General features: G+C 45.0%; 1 protein-coding gene across 1 annotated transcript in view; it reads right to left on the bottom strand.

The window, feature by feature from the left end:
* Cd9 (CD9 molecule) overlaps positions 1-3,662 on the bottom strand; it is a 33,051-nt gene extending 29,389 nt beyond the window's left edge. Inside the window, exon 1 of the mRNA XM_047548897.1 lies at positions 3,458-3,662. Within this exon, the coding sequence (XP_047404853.1) occupies positions 3,458-3,523 (66 nt within the window). The 5' untranslated portion in view covers positions 3,524-3,662. The remainder of the gene's footprint in view (positions 1-3,457) is intronic.
* Between the last annotated feature and the right edge of the window lie 15,659 nt (positions 3,663-19,321).

Here is a 19,321-nt window from a genome sequence, read left to right as displayed (position 1 = left end):
TGAAGAGAAGTCAAATTCTGAGGAGAAGCCTCAGTATCTACCATGCATTTTCACATCCTGACTCCTATTTTGGGTCATGTGGGAAAATCCTATTGCTATAGGTGGTGGGTGAGGTTGGTTTCATAGGCTGGCTCCAAGGACCTTTTGGGACCATTTGCTCCAACACATTAGTTTTATGGATGAGGAAACAGGTCTGGGCAGAAATTGACCCCCTCAAGGTTTCCAAGTGAGTTGAGTACACAGTTGAACTCTCAGCTAGGCCTTTGAATTCCCAGACTAGCTCTCTTATTCATTTCCAAGCTGCTTGTGTGAGGTCCAGGTGACACCATTTTTGGTGTAAGGGAGAATAAGGGGTGAGAGGCAGTGAGCAAAGGGACAGAGGACAGTGGGGGGTAGGGTCTGCTGTCCTGTATAGCCAATCCTTTCCCTTCTCTGCTTCAAGTTCTTCCCCTTCCTGACCATGAAGAGGACAAAAGCCCTCAATTTGTAGGCTTAGGATTTGGGGGTGCAGAATAAGACACATTCCTGGCCTGGCTTAAGCCTGGATTCCCACTTCACAGCTTGAAAAAATTGTGCTGTTTGTGACTCCAACACAGTAAGATGTTTTCCCTCTCAACCTTTTTATTTGGGCAGGGGAGGAGGGAGGTAGGCAGGGCAGTCTGAAGGAAATGCGGATATAAACCCAAATGGGACTAGGGAATTTGGCTCTGGGGATTTTGAGAAAACAGATTGCTGGTTTGACTGTGAGCATCAGATGCACAACTGTGTAAGGGAAGGCTGTGCAGGCTCAGCTATCATGGAGTGAATGACTTAGAGGAATACCAGCGGAACTAGGAAGAGGCACCCCTCTCCCCACTGCCCACTGAGGTTAGATTCTCTCTGGATCCCTGTCCCTCATCCCCTCTCAGTGTGCTTTCCAAGGCCCACATCAGGTTCCAAGTTGATAAATACTGGTCTCAAGAGAGAAAGAAATGGCAACATCAAAATAATCCCAGCAGTTCCTGGAGATAATAGCTTATTTGGGGGATCTTCATCCCATTCTTCTTCCATTCTCAGTCAGAATCTGGTAAGGTAACACGTCTAGGCAAGGTGACATACTTCTGAAACTATCCTGCCACCAGACATTGGATAAGTCACTTAACCTTTCAGGGACCAGATTCCTGATTATCAATCACTAAAATGGGGATAATGCTTCCTGTTCTGGCTGTATCATGGAACTTGGGGTGGGGTAGGGTGGCTTTGGAGATTGTAAAACTGTACGTTCCTGTATTCTATCATCTCCTGGAGGAAGAGGGCTTAGTCTCTATAGGACCCCAGTGAAGGACATCTGAACAATAATTAACTCAGAAAAATGTAGCTCACTGCTTACCTCCCTACCTGTGATGGACAGAGGACAGAATGAAAGCAAGGGGCCTGGAGTGTGTAGTATTGGCTCAGTCTCTGTGATCCTGGGCAAATCACCCCCCTCTCTGGGTCTCTGCTTCTTCACTGTGAACAAGCAGCTGGAGTGTACAACCTGTAAAGTCATTCCCAACCCTAAAACCACACACTTCCGGCATGAGACATATCTGTTTCAAATGGCACAGCTAAACAACAGTACTTAGCCCAGACAAGGGAGCTCTAAATACAAGTGGGGTAGCAGGCTGGAGACAGTATTGACAGATTGCAGGCCAGCAGGCAACAGACTGGGTAGACATGGGGTGGCCACAGGAGCCTCCCCTCAGCCTCCCGCATATGCTACAGGGCAGATGGGGGTATGCAGGCTCACTGTAGAATTCTGTGGTCCTCCAGTCCCAAACCTTGATGCAGTCTAGGCAGACAGCTGGAGACTAAGGGACATAGCAGGGGAGAGGCTGTGCTAGGGAAAAGAGAGGAAAAGTCCCCAAAGAGTAAGGATGGGGTGGGGCTGGGCCTTCAGACATTCTTTTGTGGTGCCTGGAGTTGGTCAGTGGAGGAAAACAAACCTGGCTGTAGGGTGGCTACTAGGGTTGGAGAGGTTACCCACTGTAGGCAGGGTCTCCCTAAAGCAGGTCAAAGGTAGAGCAGGGCAAGGTCACTAAAGTGTGTGTGGACTCCTGAAAGAGAAGGTGAATTTCTGCAGGATGCAGAAATGACCCCACTTCACCCCAGGGAGAGGATTAACCCTAGGTTCGCTCTGAGGATCCTAGGGACCAGAATGGCCAGTTGCAGGGTAATAAGCGCATTTTGTTGTTAACAAATCTCTGGTGGAACACACCTACAGTCATCTCTCTTAAGGGTGGCACAGGGGTTACTTTGCCAAAACCTTTACTGCTCTCAGAGGGGCAAATACTGTCCATAATGTGTGCAGCAGTTGTGGCCCTCAGAACCAGGACACAGTGTCCTGGTGATTCCTGATTTTAGTCCTTAGTGGTCCCTTAATTTCCCAAGCAAAGGTTGGGAGTGGACACTCTCCTTGTCTGTCACCTCTCTTAGGCTCCGCATTTGTAGAGAGGTGAATTTGCCGAGTAGAGCGGGCAGTGAGCGTCCTCTCCAGGTGAACGCCCATTCTCTGTGGCTCCGCCTTGCCCTTGGGTGGGCTGGTGGGGGTGGGGGTGCGAGGCCGAGGCCCTCCTGGGCGGGCAGCCGGCAGTCGAGGGCACCTGATCTCCTCCGGAAATGCAGAAACGCAGGGCTTGTCTCACAGGAGGGGCCGGTAGGCATCTCCCGCTCCTTTCCCTTCCCAACTCTCCCAGAGTTTTCTCCAGTGAAGATAGTTATCGCTCTTGAAAAAGAATCAAGACAAGCTAGTCTTTCAGGTAGCTTTGAGAGCTCAGGCATTCTCACCGCGGCTCAGAATCAAAGTCTGGCAGAACTGGGGGCCCAAAAAATCCCTCTTCCAGGGTGGAGGGGGATCTCGACATCCCCCGCACGCCCGCTCCAGTGTAGAAGTGCGAACAGCTCTTTGCTAAGCCCTCCCTGCGCCGCCGAGTCCTTTAGAACGCCCGTATTCGGCCTTCCTCGAGTGCCCCGACCCTTGTGGAACCCCATCGGTCACGAACAGCGTTGCCCAACAGTCTTCCTGTCCCAGGGGCTTGAGTCCCAGTTGAAGGTGCTGCGCTTCTCTCGGCCGCCTCTCCCTTTTGCACTCCGAGGGGCCCGGGGTGGGGGCAGATAAACCTCACCACAAACCCTCGATTAGGGAGGGGGGTCGAGGTTGGTCTTCGCGCCCCAGACAACCAGGATACCCAACTTCTCCCGCCCACTAGTTCAGATAAGCCCCCCACAAACATGCCCAGGAGTCCCGCCCGGGTCCGGCCCCGGCCGAAGAGCCAGTTGGCAGCCGCTCTGCCCTTTCTTTTCTCGCCCAGTCTGCCCGGCGCGGGCAGTGCCAGCTACCGGCACTCCCAGCTACCCGGCAGCCCCGGACGCGGACTGTGTCAGGGACCGGGGAACAGGTGGCCCCGGACAGGAGCTTTCGGCTGTCGCGCTCACTCACCCAGAAGATGAAGTTAAATCCGAAGAGCAGGTATTTGATGCACTTGGTACCTCCTTTAACCGGCATGGTGCGGGATGAATTAGCCTGGACCGGACTGGTTTGGGACGGGGACGTGCGCGCGGTTGGGACAGGAGGGATCCGGCGCTGGACAGAGGTGCTGGAAGCTGCGGGTTGGCCTCGGGCTGCACTTTTAAAAAGTGCCACTCCTTACGGCGCGCGGCCCGCTGCGGTGCGCATGTGCCGTGGAATACCGCCCCTGTCGACCCCGCCCCCGGCCCCACCTGCCCCGCCCACGCCCCGCGGCGGACGGGGCCCAGGTTCCAGGGACTCGGGCACCAGCTGTCCAGGAGTGCGGAGCAGTCGCCTCCACTCGCCCCGGTGCCCTTCCCACGGGTCTGGGTGTCCAGACTCTCCTTCCCGCCATCTTCCTCCTTCCTGCCCTGTACCTTACAACCGTTCTGGGGTCTTTCCAGGACGCCACCTCCCCCCCCCCCCCCCCGCCCCACCTCCGCCTCTTTTACCCTGGAGTTATATGGAGGCCTCGCCCTTCCGGTTCTCCTAGTCGATTCTGGGCTCCTGGCCCAAATCCTTCATTTTGGTAGATCCTTCCCAGGTCATCTAGGATAAAGGACCCTTACCTAAGTCGGGCTGCAAGAATGCGGCTCCTGCTTTGACCCCAATTTGAAGGGAAACTGCCTGGCTTGATTTCTTATTTGTGCATCTCTTTGCAAACCTTTACTGACTGAACGTTTTCTTATTTGCATTGTCGTGTGGAGTAGGAGGAATTAGAAGCCCGCAGTCCGGGTAGGAAGACATCGGAAGATTAAGAAAGTCACTATCAAATACTGATCACCGAATAGTAATATGGCCAAGGTCTGGTCAAGTGCTCTTTTGGACTTGGGGTTTAAATGCCCAAGTGGGGAAGAGGGGTTTGTAACCCGGCTTCTGCGTTCTTCTCCTCCACCCCATCCTCCCTCTTGCATCTTGCTCCTAATTGCTCACTGCTGCCTCTGGAACGCCCCAGATGTTGAGCTCTGAGCGTTTCTCCTCTGCTCAAGAACTTTCCGTAGCTCCCTACATCCAGTGACCTAAGTTGAAAATTCCCATCTCACATTCATGTCCAAGTGCAGGACACTCGTGGGACTTTCTGCTACATCTGGCACCCCACCCCTACTCTGCTTCACCTGGCCAGTGTTGCAGGTGTTGTGTTCCTCTGGCTGGCTGACTGGCTCTGCCCTCTTGGCTTATGAAAATTCTATGACTCTTTACCTCTTTCCTGATTCTCATGACTGGGTGAGGACATTCTTCTTAATTCCTTTGCATGTTTTTCAAAATGAAATTTTCTTTAGTGTTCTTTGTTAAGTGAAACATGCTCTTAAGGGAAAACCAGAAAATACCAAGAAGAGAAAAAACCATAACTCAAAATTTTGCTCAGTAGAAACAGCCACTGTTAGCATATCATAGTTCTTGCTTTGCTCTATTTATTATCATTAGATGTGTCTCATTGATTTTTTTTTTTTTTTTTCCAGTGCTGGAGATGGAACTCAGGGCCTCCCAAATGAAGAGCTCTCCCACTGAGCTACTTCCTCTGTCTCATTGATTGATTCATTCAAAAACATGTTTCCAAATCTACTTTATGAGGGTATTTCATTAGGAGCACAGGAGCTGAAAAAGATGGATTAAATCCTATTTCTGTTCTGTGTGAGCTCGTTTGGTGTGGGAGACAGCCAGCCAGCCAGATAAGGGGATAAGTGTGATATTTGGGATTATGTAGGTAGACTTAGGATCTAATGCATCTCAGAGGAGAGGACCCTGACCTAGATTGGGAAGACTCAACTGTCCCACAGAGAAATTTGCTATCCGGAGAATCCAGGGTAAAGGCTGGGGCTGGAGCTCACAGTTGGTTGGAGGAGGTGTTGGGGAGGTGAGGAAGAGCCCACTGGTCCCAGACTTTGCACTTGGGATGTGAGGGGCCAATGAAGTATTGTACAATATGTGTTTCAGGTGGATCCCTGTCTGTACTTTAGGTACTAGTTGGGAGGGCAGGACAGGAGGCATAGGCAGTGAGCGGCTTGAGGATAAGGACCATTGTTTGTATCTCCAGTCCTTGGCTCAGAGTCGGACAGAAAATTGAGATGTTGTATGTGCAGCTGGGTAATGTGAGGGGTTGGGGAGATGAAAGGTGACCTGAGGAGAGGGTAGAGATCTTTTAGGAGGCTATTAACTAGTTCAGGTGAAAGAGAGAGTTGAAGGAAGATTGGGGAAGTGGAATGGAAAAATCTGACAAGGTGGAAGCAGAAGGGAAGAGATCAGAGCAGCAGAAGCCTGATTGTGGAGGGTTTCATTTGTTTGTTCTTCTAGCATTTCATTTCTTTTTCTTTCTTTTTTTGTGATACTGGGGATTGAACCCAGGGCTGCTGTACCACTAGTTACATCCTTAGACCTTTTAATTTTTATTTTGTGACAGAATCTTGCTAAGTTGTGGAACCTGGCCTCAAATTTGTAATCCTTCTGCCCCAGCCTCCTGAGTAGCTGGAATTACAGGTGTGCACCACTACACTGACTCTCCTAATGCTTCTTGAGAGCTTGCCGTGTGTAATGGTGAATGCTAAGGGTAATGAGATGAAACTATTGGGGGATAGTAGGCATGGAAGAATCTCATTGCAGAACAGAGATATCTCCTAAAAGGCAGGCAGGTTCAAGCCCATGGAATCATGACTCAAGGAGAGATGCAACCTAGGATCAAGTGCAGGGCATGTCCTCAAATCAGCTTGAGGTTTCCCAGAACAGGGAACACCACAGTAGCTGACTTTGGAGGGCAGGGTCAGTAGACATGTGGGGAGGGAATTCCAGGCACTGGGAACTGTATGTGCAAAGGTACAGAAGCATGAAACCACAGGCAGCTGGCTGCTTTGGGGAAACTACCAACTGTGAGTGAGCTGGTGGGAGGAAGGAGGATGAGGAAGGAGAGGCAGAGCCTAACTCAACCAATGCTGAGAGGCCAACAGGAATGTCAGTAATGCTTTACTTGAGTTACTCACCTTAACCCAGTGTCCATTGAGGATGGTTTTACTGCAGTACCACAGTGCTGGAGCACTAGGGTTGGGGAGGCAGGTGGGGGAGGAAAACAATGTCCCATTATGCTGCTCTGGCCAGAGACCACCTTTCTTAGAACAGGTCTAAGAAAAAAAATTTAAAAAAAAATTTCTTTGTATTCCTCTCCTCCTGCAATAAGCACTCTTGGGGGTTCAGCAAATATTTCAGTTTACAATAGAAACAACTTCTTAGGGTTACTGAGTAGTTCACACACGCAGGCCTGGGCACTCAAGAAATGTAGCCTATCGTTACTATTATTATTTACACTCAGGGAGCAATGAGAGGCAGCCCACAGTGCAGGGCATTACGTGTAATCAAGGCATCCTTGTCATATGATAAGGACATTGGAACTCAAGAGTGAGGAGATCTGAATTTTGTCATGGTTCCAACCCCATAGTTTATTTTGGACTGATCACCTCCTGTCTCTGGGCCTCAATGGCCTCATCCATACAATGAACCTTTTGGATTGGGAGATGTGAAGTTCCTCTTCATTTTGTTATTATGTGGTGCCTAAGTCTCTGGGCCAGAGTGCTGCAGGGAAGGCTGCAGACAACCAGGAAAGGAGAGATGGAAAAAAATATGGTTTGATTTAAGTGGAAGAGGAAAATCTGGGTAAGCCCTTGAGTCAGAGATCACATGGAGGCAAGGCTTTCCAGGCTTTGTGGAGCTGGAGTGGGAAAACTCCCTTCCCTGGGGCATCCTGTTTATGGAAAACCCCGAGGCTCAGCTTGGGGTCCACTTTGGCTCTTGTGCCCCCCCTGGTGGTAAGATTTGAACACACAGGGACCAGGCAGTCTAGTGATCAGTGACACCCACAGGTGGGGACTATTCATCCCTCCAGCTGATGTCAGTGACTTTATAGGGCAACAGGCAGGATGTCCAGTCTCATGGACCACCAAGGCCCTCCCAGCCACCATGCCAGTGGCCATTTTGTTTCATCTTTACTTCTAGAAACTTCTTTGCTGCTTCTCTTAGTAAGCTCCAGTGCCACTGTCACCACAGATGAGGTCTGAGAAGGTCCCTCCAAAAGGGCAATGAAACTTCAACTGGGCCTGGGATGGCTCTTGACTTATGCCACTGAAAATAATTTCAGGGCTTGTAGAAAGCAAGGCACAAGCAAAAGATTTACTCAAGTACAGTAAAGCAAAGATGTATATACCCAAAAGGCGGGGTGTGGACACCCTTTACTTCTCAGAGATGAGGAATGACACACCCAGGGTTGAGCTCTCTGACTGTGTATATAATTTTACTGGGAAGAATTGTGCATGTTCCCAGGCAAGCTTTTGTGAAAATCAAATCTCATGTTAATCATCTGATATTTGAGGTTCAGAATGCTCATTCCTGGTTGAACAGTCAAGCTATATATCGGTTGTGGGCACATTGTGGAAGTCTTTGAATTTGGTGACACTTAAATTGATTATGTTTTTGTCCTAGTGGATCTGGTACAAGCATCTGATCTGGTTTTGTTCATCTAGTTAAAGAGACAAGCATGTCTGGTCATGCTCATAGATCCGGGTCTCCATCTAGTAAGGATCTCTTTTTCTCTCTCCCAGTGAGCCCTCTTATCTCTCCACCACCTCACAAAGCCCTCCACGATCACTCCAATCTTTTCCTCCATGAATCACCTTGTTGGAATCTCTTGTGTGTGACTTCATCTTCTAGTATGTGTGCACATTTTGGTGGTGAGCTCCTCCAAAGTACACATTCATTGATGAATTTGTGTTCTCTTGAACTCTTGGTCCCTTGCTGACCTGGTGGGCTCTCTGTATACGTTTGTGGAATAACTGCAAGTGATGCAAGTGAGAATGTCTTCCTCAGGCTTTCATCCCTAGGCCTTGGCTTTTCTCTCAGCTCCTGTATTAAGCATTTATTTCTTCTTATCATTTCCTTTGTTTGACTCACCTCTGCATAAATTCAAGTCATGATACTCATTCAACAGCTCTCCAAATATGCCCCACCCTAGTACCTGACACCCAGGAATGTGCCACTTTATTTAAATGGTATAAGGGACTTTGCCGAAGTGATTAAGTTAAAGGATCTTGAACTGGGGTGTTTATCTTGGACTATTCTGGTGGGTCCAGTATAATTAAAAGTATAAGTCCAGTAAAAGAGAAAGGCAGGAAGGTCTGAACTTGAGAATGAGATCTGAGGACAGAAGCAGAGGCCACATGCCGCATTCATGGCCACATGCTCAGGACCATGGACCATGGAAGCAGACACAGCGAAGAAACCAGTTTTCTTCTTGAGTTGCCAGGAGGAGCAAATGCAACTCTGCATTTTAGACTTCTGACCTCTGGAACTGTAAAATAATTAAATATGTATTATTTTAAGCCACTAAATTTTTTGATAATTTGTTATAGAACCAGTAGGAAATGAACACAGTTATTAAAATAAACATCAGGACCAGAGGTCCTAATCCCTAAGGCCTTCCTAAACCTAAAACTGACTTTCCTCTCTCTTTAGTATCAGTGAGCATCCAAACCCCACATCATCTGGGTTTCTTCCTTCTTCCAATAGTCTTGCACCTGCTGAGCAAATGTGATTCTTCTTTCCTAGTGTATCTCATGGTATTGCTAGGAGGTGCCGCAGATATTGTCCTATTAAAAGTTAAGAATCCAGCGCTAAAGCAGAATATAGTGATTAAGTGGCAAAGGTCAGACCTCAGGTCTTCCACCCCACTTTGGTGCTCATCTTTCCTTCTTCTTGCCACCTCCCATGATAGGGGCCACATCCTTGGAACTCATCGTAGATCCAGGCAACTGTCTTACCTTCTGACCTGCCATTTACCTTCCAGTCTGCACACCTCATTGGATTGATGGGCTGCCCTAGGTTGCTCTAACACACACACTCAACAAGGAAACTACCTATGTGTAGTGTGAATTTGATCAAGATTCCATGGATGGGTAGATAAGGGATCACGTCTCACATGTCAGTAACACCATTCTAAAAATCCTTTTTGGATTTGTCTTTCTTTTTTTTTTTTCTTTTCTTTTTTTTTTTTTTATTATAAACAAATGGGATACATGTTGTTTCTCTGTCTGTACATGGCGTAAAGGCATACCATTTGTGTAATCATAAATCTACATAGGGTAATGTTGTTTGATTCATTCTGCCATTTTTTCCCTTCCCCCCCTCCCCTCCCACCCTTCCCCTCCATCTATACAGTCCTTCCTTCCTCCATTCCTGCCCCCCTCCCTAAACCCAACTCCAACCCCAACACTAACCCTTCCCACCCCCCATTATGTGTCATCATCCACTTATTAGCGATATCATTCTTCCTTTGGTTTTTTGAGATTGGCTTATCTCACTTAGCATGATATTCTCCAGTTTCATCCATTTGCCTGCAAATGCCATAATTTTATCGTTCTTTATGGCTGAGTAATATTCCATTGTATATATATACCACATTTTCTTTATCCATTCATCAATTGAAGGACATCTAGGTTGGTTCCACAATCTGGCTATTGTGAACTGAGCAGCTATGAACATTGATGTGGCTGTATCTCTGTAATATGCTGATTTTAAGTCCTTTGGGTATAGGCCAAGGAGTGGGATAGCTGGGTCAAATGGTGTTTCCATTCCAAGTTTTCTAAGGAATCTCCACACTGCTTTCCAGAGTGGCTGCACTAATTTGCAGCCCCACCAGCAATGAAAGAGTGTACCTTTCTCCCCACATCCTCGCCAACACCTGTTGTTGGTTGTATTCTTGATAATTGCCATTCTAATTGGGGTGAGATGGAATCTTAGGGTGGTTTTGATTTGCATTTATCTTATTACTAGAGATGTTGAACATTTTTCCATATGTTTGTTGATTGCTTATATATCTTCTTCTGTGAAGTGTCTATTCATTTCCTTAGCCCATTTGTCGATTGGATTATTTACATTCTTGGTGTAGAGTTTTTTGAGTTCTTTATAGATTCTGGAGATTAGTGCTCTATCTGAAGTATGATTGGCAAAGATTTTCTCCCACTCTGTAGGCTCTTTCTTTGCATTGCTGATAGTTTCCTTTGCTGAGAGAAAGCTTTTTAGTTTGAATCTATCCCAGTTATTAATTCTTGCTTTTATTTCTTGTGCTATGGGAGTCCTGTTGAGGAAGTCTGGTCCTAAGCCGACATGTTGAAGCTCTGGACCTACTTTTTCTTCTATAAGATGCAAGGTCTCTGGTCTGATTCCGAGATCCTTAATCCATTTTGAGTTTAGTTTCGTGCATGGTGAGAGATATGGGTTTATTTTCATTCTGTTGCATATGGATTTCCAATTCTCCCAGCACCATTTGTTGAAGAGGCTATCTTTTCTCCATTGCATATTTTTGGCCCCTTTGTCTAGTATGAGAAAATTGTATTTATTTGGGTTTGTGTCCGTGTCCTCTATTCTGTACCATTGATCCACCTTTCTATTTTGGTACCAATACCATGCCGTTTTTGTTACTATTGCTTTGTAGAAGAGTTGAAGATCTGGTATTGCGATACCCCCTGCTTCACTCTTTCTGCCAAGGATTGCTTTAGCTATTCTGGGTTTTTTATTCTTCCAGATGAATTTCATAATTGCTTGCTCTATTTCTGTAAGGTACATCATTGGGATTTTAATTGGAATTGCATTGAATCTGTATAGCACTTTTGGTAGTATGGCCATTTTGACAATATTAATTCTTCCTATCCAAGAACATGGGAGATCTTTCCATCTTCTAAGGTATTCTTGAATTTCTTTCTTTAGTGTTCTGTAGTTCTCATTGTAGAGGTCTTTCACCTCTTTTGTGAGATTGATTCCCAAATACTTTATTTTTTTCGAAGCTATTGTGAATGGGGTAGTTTTCCTAATTTCTCTTTCTGAAGATTCATCGCTTATATATAAAAATGCCTTCGATTTATGTGCATTGATCTTATATCCCGCTACTTTACTGAATTCACTTATGAGATCTAAAAGTTTTCTGGTGGAATTTCCTGGTTCCTCTAAGTATACCATCATATCATCAGCAAATAGGGATAGTTTCAGTTCTTCTTTTCCTATTCGTATCCCTTTAATTTCTTTGGTCTGTCTAATTGCTCTGGCTAGAGTTTCAAGGACGATATTGAATAGAAGTGGTGAAAGAGGGCATCCCTGCCTTGTTCCAGTTTTTAGAGGGAATGCTTTCAGTTTTTCACCATTTAGAATGATATTAGCAATGGGTTTAGCGTAGATGGCCTTTACAATGTTAAGGAATGTTCCCACTATCCCTATTTTTTCTAGTGTTTTGAGCATGAAGGGGTGCTGTATTTTATCAAATGCTTTTTCTGCATCTATCGAAATAATCATGTGATTCTTGACTTTAAGTCTATTGATATGGTGAATGACATTTATTGATTTTCTGATGTTGAACCAACCTTGCATCCCTGGGATGAAACCCACTTGATCATGGTGCACTATCTTTTTAATATGTTTTTGTATGCGATTTGCTAAAATTTTGTTTAGAATTTTTGTGTCGATGTTCATTAAGGATATTGGTCTGAAATTTTCTTTCCTCGATGTGTCTCTGTCTGGTTTAGGAATCAGGGTAATATTGGCTTCATAGAATGAGTTTGGGAGAGTTCCCTCCTCTTCTATTTTCTGGAATACTTTGAGAAGTATTGGAATGAGTTCTTCTTTAAAAGTTTTGTAGAACTCGGCTGAGAACCCATCTGGTCCTGGACTTTTCTTTGTTGGTAGGCTTTTGATGACTTCTTCTATTTCATTACTTGAAATTGGTCTATTTAAATTGTGTATGTCCTCCTCGTTCAGTTTAGGCAATTCATATGTCTCTAGAAACCTGTTGATGTCTTCGAAATTTTCTATTTTGTTGGAGTATAGATTTTCAAAATAGCTTCTAATTATGTTTTGTATTTCGGTCGTGTCTGTTGTGATATTTCCTTGTTCATTCTGAATTTTAGTGATTTGGGTTTTCTCTCGTCTTCTCTTTGTTAGTGTGGCTAAAGGTTTATCAATTTTGTTTATTTTTTCGAAGAACCAACTATTTATTTTGTCAATTTTTTGTATTGTTTCTTTCGTTTCAATTTCGTTGATTTCAGCTCTCAGTTTAACTATTTCCTGTCTTCTACTACTTTTGGTGTTGGTCTGTTCTTCTTTTTCTAGGGCTTTGAGTTGTAGTGTTAGGTCATTTATTTTTTGAGTTTTACTTCTTTTATTAAATGCGCTCCATGAAATAAATCTTCCTCTAAGTACCGCTTTCATAGTGTCCCAGAGATTTTGATATGTTGTTTCTTTGTTCTCGTTTACCTCTAAGAATTTTTTAATTTCCTTCCTAATATCTTCTGTTATCCATTCATCATATAGTAGCATATTGTTTAATCTCCAGGTGTTGGAGTAGTTTCTGTTTTTTACTCTTTCATTAATTTGTAACTTCAATCCATTATGATCTGATAGAATACAAGGTAGTGTCTCTATCTTCTTGTATTTGCTGACATTAGCTTTGTGGCATAATATATGGTCTATTTTAGAGAAGGATCCATGTGCTGCTGAGAAGAAAGTGTATTCGCTCTTGGTTGGATGGTATATTCTATAAATGTCTGTTAAGTCTAAATTATTGATTGTGTTATTGAGATCTATGGTTTCTTTGTTCAATTTTTGTTTGGAAGATCTGTCCAGTGGTGAAAGAGGCGTGTTAAAATCACCTAGTATTATTGTGTTATGGTCTATTTGGTTTCTAAAATTGAGAAGGATTTGTTTAACATACATGGATGAGCCACTGTTTGGGGCATAGATGTTTATGATTGTTATATCTTGCTGATTTATGCTTCCCTTAAGCAGTATGAAATGTCCTTCTTTATCCCTTCTAACTAACATTGGCTTGAAGTCCACATTATCTGAAATGAGGATGGATACTCCAGCTTTTTTGCTGAGCCCATGTGCATGGTATGTTTTTCCCCATCCTTTCACCTTTAGTCTATGGGTATCTCTTTCTATGAGGTGAGTCTCTTGCAGGCAACATATTGTTGGATCTTTCTTTTTAATCCAATCTGCCAGTCTATGTCTTTTGATTGATGAATTCAGGCCATTAACATTCAGGGTTATTATTGAGATATGATTTGTATTCCCAGTCATTTGGTTCATATTTAAAATTTTTGACACATCTTGGTTCCTCCTTTATTTGACAGTTCCTTTAGGATAATTCCTCCCTTTGCTGATTTGCTTCTTTGTTTTTTATCTCTTCCTCATGAAATATTTTGCTGAGAATGTTCTGTAATGCTGGCTTTCTTTTTGTAAATTCTTTTAGCTTTTGTTTATCGTGGAATGATCTTATTTCATCGTCAAATTTGAAGGTAAGTTTTGCTGGGTATAAGATTCTTGGTTGGCATCCATTTTCTTTCAGAGCTTGAAAAATGTTGTTCCAGGCCCTTCTAGCTTTTAGGGTCTGGATTGAAAAATCTGCTGATATCCGTATTGGCTTCCCCCTGAATGTAATTTGGTTCTTTTCTCTCACAGCCTTTAAAATTCTGTCTTTATTTTGTATGTTAGGTATTTTCATTATAATGTGCCTTGGTGTGGGTCTGTTGTAATTTTGTGTATTTGGAGTCCTATAAGCCTCTTGGACTTGATTTTCCATTTCATTCTTCAGATTTGGGAAATTTTCTGATATTATTTCTTCAAATAGATTGTTCATTCCTTTGGTTTGTTTCTCTAAGCCTTCCTCAATCCCAATAATTCTCAAATTTGGCCTTTTCATGATATCCCATAGTTCTTGGAGATTCTGTTCATGATTTCTCACCATCTTCTCTGTTTGTTCAACTTTGTTTTCGAGGTTAAATATTTTGTCTTCAATATCTGAAGTTCTGTCTTCCAGCTGTTCTATCCTATTGGTTATGCTTTCTATGGAGTTCTTAATTTGGTTTATTGTTTCCTTCATTTCAAGGATTTCTGTTTGGTTTTTTTTTCAATATCTCTAACTCTTTATTGAAATGATCTTTTGCTTCCTGAATTTGCTCTGTTAACTGTCGATTGGTGCGATCGTTCAATGCCTGCATTTGCTCTTTCATCTCATCGTTTGCTTCCCTAATCATTTTAATTATGTACATTCTGAACTCCCTTTCTGTCATTTCTTCTGCCGTGCTGTCGTTGGATTTTATTGATGTAACATCTAGATTTGTTTGGGGCATTTTCTTCCCTTGTTTTCTCATATTGTTCAGGGATCAGTGGGTCATTAAGATATTGCAGATTTCCTCTATCAACTTATAATGTCCCTGAAGATTGCTAGTATATCCCCTCTTATCCTTCAGTAGCCTGAAGTCTTGGAGGAGGTTGATAATGCAGAGCTCCACGAAGAAGCTGCCTCTCTAGGTGTGGTAACCCTCAGGTGGCGTATATTCCCTGCTAGTGGGCGGAGGTGCCTCCACTTGTTGACTAATGGTCATCCAGTGGGGAAGTAGACTGTGGGCTGAGGCAAGGCCTGTTTGTGCCTATGTCTCTGGCTTTACCGTCCCTGTGGGAAAACCTCCCCCGGCCGGGAAGAGTCACTCGGTGGGGACGTCTCGCTAGTCAGTTGCCCTCCTAGAGGTTCCCCTCAATCTACAACTACCACCTGGGCTGGGCTGTCTTCTTCTGCAACGATCCCAGGGGCCCGGACCTACGTCCTGGGCCTGGGAGCCTCACCCTTCGCAGGCGAGTCTCCTTAGGCTGCCTCTCCCAGAGAATCTGCCCGCCGCCCTGGAAACTTCGCTCCGCCCCTAGGCGTGTCTCTGTGCGGCTCTTCCAGCAAGAAGCCACCTAGCTCCTGGGACCCTGCTCTGCACCAATCGCCTGGCTATGCAGCCCCTCCCCTGAGCCACCACCTGGAGCCCCGTACAATAGCTCCGAGACACAGAGACCCGCCACACACCTCCTCCTCCGGACAGCCGCCCGGTTTCCGACGCAGTCACTAGGAATCCAAACAACTCACTTCAGGTCTCCTCCTCCCGCCAACCACCCGTAGCCCTAGGCAGTCACTCCAAGTCCAAGTGACCCGCCCTGTTCCTCCTCCTCCTCCTTGGGGTAGCCCCCCAGGTGTTCAGGAACGGTGGCTCCGAGACCAGGTGACTCACCACGCTCCTCCTCCAGGCAGGCCACCGGTGTTCAGGAGCGGTTGCTTTTAGTCCAATCAGCTCACCACTCGCCTCCTCCTCTGGCAACCGCCTGTGGTTCTGATGCAGTCACTCCCAGGCTAAGCGTCCCACCGCTCTCCTCCTCCAAGCAGGCCACCAGTGTTCTGGAGCAGCTGCTCCGAGTTCAAACAGCTCGTCACGCAGCTCCTCCTTTGGCAACCGCCCGCAGCTCTGATGCAGTCACTCCCAGGTCAAGCAACACGCCGCGCTCCTCCTCCTTCTCCGGGCAACCTCCCGGCACTCAGGAGCGCTCGCTCTGAGTTCAAACAGTTTACCACGCAGCTCCTCTTCTGGCAACCGCCTGTGGTTCTCTGGATTTGTCTTTCTTCAGACTTCCATTCTGTGGCAGCCACCCTTGTCTCCTCCCCCCAGTATTGCCACCCAGCCTCGACCAGTCTTCAGGACCTTACTTCCTGTTCCCCAACCCTTACCCAGTGGATGTCCTCTGCATATGTCCTTGTGGAGCAATTTAGCTCTAGCTGGGTATTTCTGGTTTGAATCTCTCCCGTCTCCCTACCCCTGCTCAACAAAACACATGATATTCTCAAGGTCTGTCCTACTTTTATGGAAGAAGAGGGTGGGCAGGGAGGAATTATAAATATTTAACATCAAATTTTCATCATGCTCCTAAAGCTTTGCTTGACTCTTTCCTGCTTATTTTTTCTGCTCAAAGACCTCCCAACTTCTCTTACCGAGATCTGCTTCTATATGATTTTTCAAAGCACTTAACACCTTCTCATGAAGTAGAGGTTTCTTCCAATGTGTATTGTTATTTATCTGCCTCGTCTAGCTAGAATGTAAAGGCCACGTGCTGTTTTGTTCTCTGATGTACTCTGTGTGCTTGGAACAGTGTCTGACACATAGCAGGTGCACAATAAATAGCAAATGTATGGAAATCTGATATTCTGATTCTAAGGACAGCATAATGACCCTTTGTTCTCTCATCTTTTTTTTTATTTTTTAATTTATTTTTATTGTAAACAAATGGGATACATGTTGTTTCTGTTTGTACATGGTGTTCTCTCATCTTAACCTCTATTTATAATTCTGTTCACTCTTTGGGGACATCACATGAAATCCCACATCCACCCCTGTGTTCCCCACTTCCTTTCCTCAGACCCAACTCCTCCTGGTCCTTCCTCATTTTAGCTTACTGCTCTGAGGCCAACTCAGCACCTGCCTTCCCCAACATCCTCAGCCATCCTAGTCTGCTCTGATCCTCCTTCTCAGTGTACTTCTATAATAATGTTTCTGAACCATCCTTTAGACTCTTAACAAATTTTGTCCTGTATGGGAGTTTCATGTGTATTTTTATTTTATTTTATTTCATTAAATATTTTTTTAGATGTTGATAGACCTTTATTTATTCATTTATTTGTATGTGGTACTGAGAATCGAACCCAGTGCCTCATACATGCTAGGTAAGCACAATACCACTGAGCCACAATTCCAGCCTGCATGTATATTTTTTAAAAAATTTCCCTAGTTTGATTACCAGCCCCTCTTGTACCCATAGCAGGTACTTTCCAAATGCTTGGTGAAAAAATATAACCCAAGGACTAACACTTAGATGGACACATGTTATGTGCCAGATGAGATTCTAACTGCTGTATAAAAACTCATTTAATATGCAGACCCCCTATGAGGTTGATGGCTTATCATCTCCATCTTATGAATGGAGAAAACAAGTCACAAGGAGGTTCATTAACTCACTAGGAAGCAGCAAAGCCAGGATTTGAACCCAGGCGGCCTGGCCCCAGAGCCTGGGTGCTAAACTGCCTATTCATGAGGTGAGTGTGCTCCTTTCCCCCCTCTCCAAGACTGTACTGTTACATTGCCCAGGCTGACCCTGATCTTGTGGGCTCAAGCAATCCTCTTGTCTCAGCTCTCCAAATAACTGAGACTATAGGAATGCAACACTGCACCTGCTTCTCTTCTCCGTTTTTGTCCTTTGTTGGTAAATGTGGGTCGAAGGGGCTGCAGGTACCCTACCAGGGGTCTTTCCATCCTGAAAGGTCTTCACAGCAAGCTGACACTCTGAATCTTAGGGGACTGATAATAGGTGGTGAGTTTGGTCTCGTCTCTGCTAGAATCTGCCTGGCCCTTCTAAACCTCATTTTCCATGGCTGTAAAGAAAGGGAGATCATTGCTCTTTCTGCACCATCAGGGTGGGGATGGATCTACGTGCCCTGGCCAGGCCTGCCCTGGGCTCAGTGGTAGGTAACGGCAGCCCATGGGGGGATGACTTCTGTTCTAGTTGAACTTCTGGATTCAGGAGGAGGAAAAGGGTGTGTGTGTGTGTGTGTATGTGTGTGTAGTGTTTCCTGTATAGAAGGGCAGAGAAGTTAGAGGAAAATATCATGGACCATTATATAATATAATGATTATAGGGCTGGGGATATAGCTCAGTTGGTAGAGTGCTTGCCTTGCAAGCACAATGCCCTGGGTTCAATTCCCAGCACTGAAAAAAAAAAAAAAATAATGATTGTATATAATAGTGGGATTTGTTGTGATGTATTCAGACATGCACATAAATTGATCAATTTCATTCTGCAGTGCCCTCTCCTCCTCCTCCCTCCCCTTGGCCTTCTTCCTTTACCATAATAGTTTTCCCTCTATTTTCATGGGATCCCTTTTTTCCTTTTTCCTCTCTAACTTCCACATATGAGAAAAAACATATTACTCTTGACTTTCTTAGTCTGGTTTAATTTGTTTAACATGATGTTCTCCAGTTCCATCCATTTTCCTGCAAATGACATAATTGCGTTCTTCTTCATGGCTGAAGAAAATGCCATTATGTATACATACCACATTTTCTTTAAGCCCATTTTATGTATGAGGAAATGCAGCTTGGAACTATGACTATAATGTATAATCATTATGCACCAATAAAAAATTTAAGAAAAGGTTTAATAGAATTCCTATGTCACTGTTGCAAGAGAATCAAAACATTGTTCCTGAATGTGGAAGTGCTCTGTAAAGTGAAAGGGTGCTTACAAACCTAACTTTTAATCTGAATCTCATGGGATAGTGGCAGTGAACTTGGCTATTATAAAATGTTAAATGGGCCCAAGCCTCAGAGTCCTGGAGTTTTGGCCTAAGGAGATGTTTTTGCTCTTTGTAGAGTGAATTCTCTGACTTTTGGGCATCACTGCCCAACATGTGTTTACTATACTTTTACTGCACAAGTTCTAAGTATTGGAGTAGACTGGACTCTGGTCTTGCTCAGGAGATGCTCTTCTTCTAACTGGGGATGCATGATGTGGTAGGCACCAGTCAGTGGACTGTAGGGAAGTGAAGGGCAGCAGAGGTCCAGAGATCTGAGGGTACTAGTGTGGACTGACCTTGGAGCAACCTTATTTACAGGTGTGTGTGTGGGGGGGCTTTGGGCTTAGTTAGCCCTTTGTCTGCCTCTCAATTTCCATACTGCTCAGCTTGAGCTAGCCCTGAGAAGTTTCCACCCACGGGCAAGTGAAGTCACTAAATCCATTTTGCTGATAATTTCTTTGTGTCTCATGGGATATTTGATTGATCCTCCAGAGACTATAATCTCCTTGAGGTCTTATCTCCCCCAATTCTGTCTGGGGTGGTTTGGATTCAGGCTTCTCCTAGAGGGTCAGTGTGTGTGTGTGTGTGTGTGTGTGTGTGTGTGTGTGTATAA

This window comes from Sciurus carolinensis, chromosome 4, assembly GCF_902686445.1.
Source record: "Sciurus carolinensis chromosome 4, mSciCar1.2, whole genome shotgun sequence".
NCBI lineage: Eukaryota > Metazoa > Chordata > Mammalia > Rodentia > Sciuridae > Sciurus > Sciurus carolinensis.
Note: the sequence above shows the minus strand (reverse complement) of the source record. Positions and strands in the feature narration are given on the sequence as shown.